Here is an 849-nt window from a genome sequence, read left to right on the forward strand (position 1 = left end):
GTCTGTGCATGTGTATGTATGTGTCTGCGTGCAGTATCTGTGAGTGTGTGTGTGCGTATATCCACACGTGTTTATGCGCTGTCACCGGGGTGCTGTCTTAGTATCTGGAGGCGTGTAGGTCTGTGTGTCCAGGTCCGTCTGGATCAGTGTGGGCTTATGGGAAGGAACACGTTGCACGTGCTTGCTCTGCGCGCGTCTGCCGTGCGTCTCGGGAAACACCGAAGGATGCGTGTGCCCGCGGGGTTGGGAGATGCCTGTGTGGGCCAGGGCACGTGCGTGTGTGTGCACATGTGTACGGTCCCCGCTGAGCTGCCGAGCCGAACTGGCCCTCCCGTCCCCAGGGCTGCTGTCCCAGAGCCTGGAGTTCAACTCTCCCGCGGACAACTACACGGTGTGCGAAGGTGACAACGCCACCCTCAGGTACCTCCCCTCCCCCCCCCCCCCCCCCCCCCCCCATCTCGGGGACTCAGAAGATCACCCAGTCCACTCTTCACCTTCCTTAGGGGAAGCCAGTCCTCACCTGCAGAAGCAGCCTGGTCCCTGTCACTCAGGAGAGGTGGTGAGGGGCACGGACTCTGGGCCTGGCTTCCTGTCTGGGCCTCTGTGTCCCCATCTGCCAAATGGGTAGAGGGATGATAACCACGGTAGAGGCTGTTGTGGAGATTCAAGATTTTGCACACACTCTCTGAGTTTAGAAAGCAAGGCACATTGTGACTGCTTAGCAAATGAGAGCCAGCCTTATTTCCCGCCAGATCAATGCTGCTCCCCATACTGGGTCTGCCCCCCCCCTCCGGGCCTCTGTCCCCTTCTCTGGATCTCTGTCTCCCTCTCTCTGGATCTCTCTGTCCG

At 59.7% G+C, this 849-nt stretch overlaps 1 protein-coding gene across 1 annotated transcript in view; it reads left to right on the forward strand.

The window, feature by feature from the left end:
* Positions 1-235: 235 nt before the first annotated feature.
* The window catches only part of IGLON5 (IgLON family member 5), a 7,931-nt gene continuing 7,317 nt past the window's right edge, over positions 236-849 (forward strand). The window contains exon 1 of the mRNA XM_040458101.1: positions 236-420. Within this exon, the coding sequence (XP_040314035.1) occupies positions 251-420 (170 nt within the window). The 5' untranslated portion in view covers positions 236-250. The remainder of the gene's footprint in view (positions 421-849) is intronic.

This window comes from Herpailurus yagouaroundi, unplaced genomic scaffold, assembly GCF_014898765.1.
Source record: "Herpailurus yagouaroundi ecotype Mexico unplaced genomic scaffold, PumYag 220, whole genome shotgun sequence".
Classification (NCBI taxonomy): Eukaryota; Metazoa; Chordata; class Mammalia; order Carnivora; family Felidae; genus Herpailurus; species Herpailurus yagouaroundi.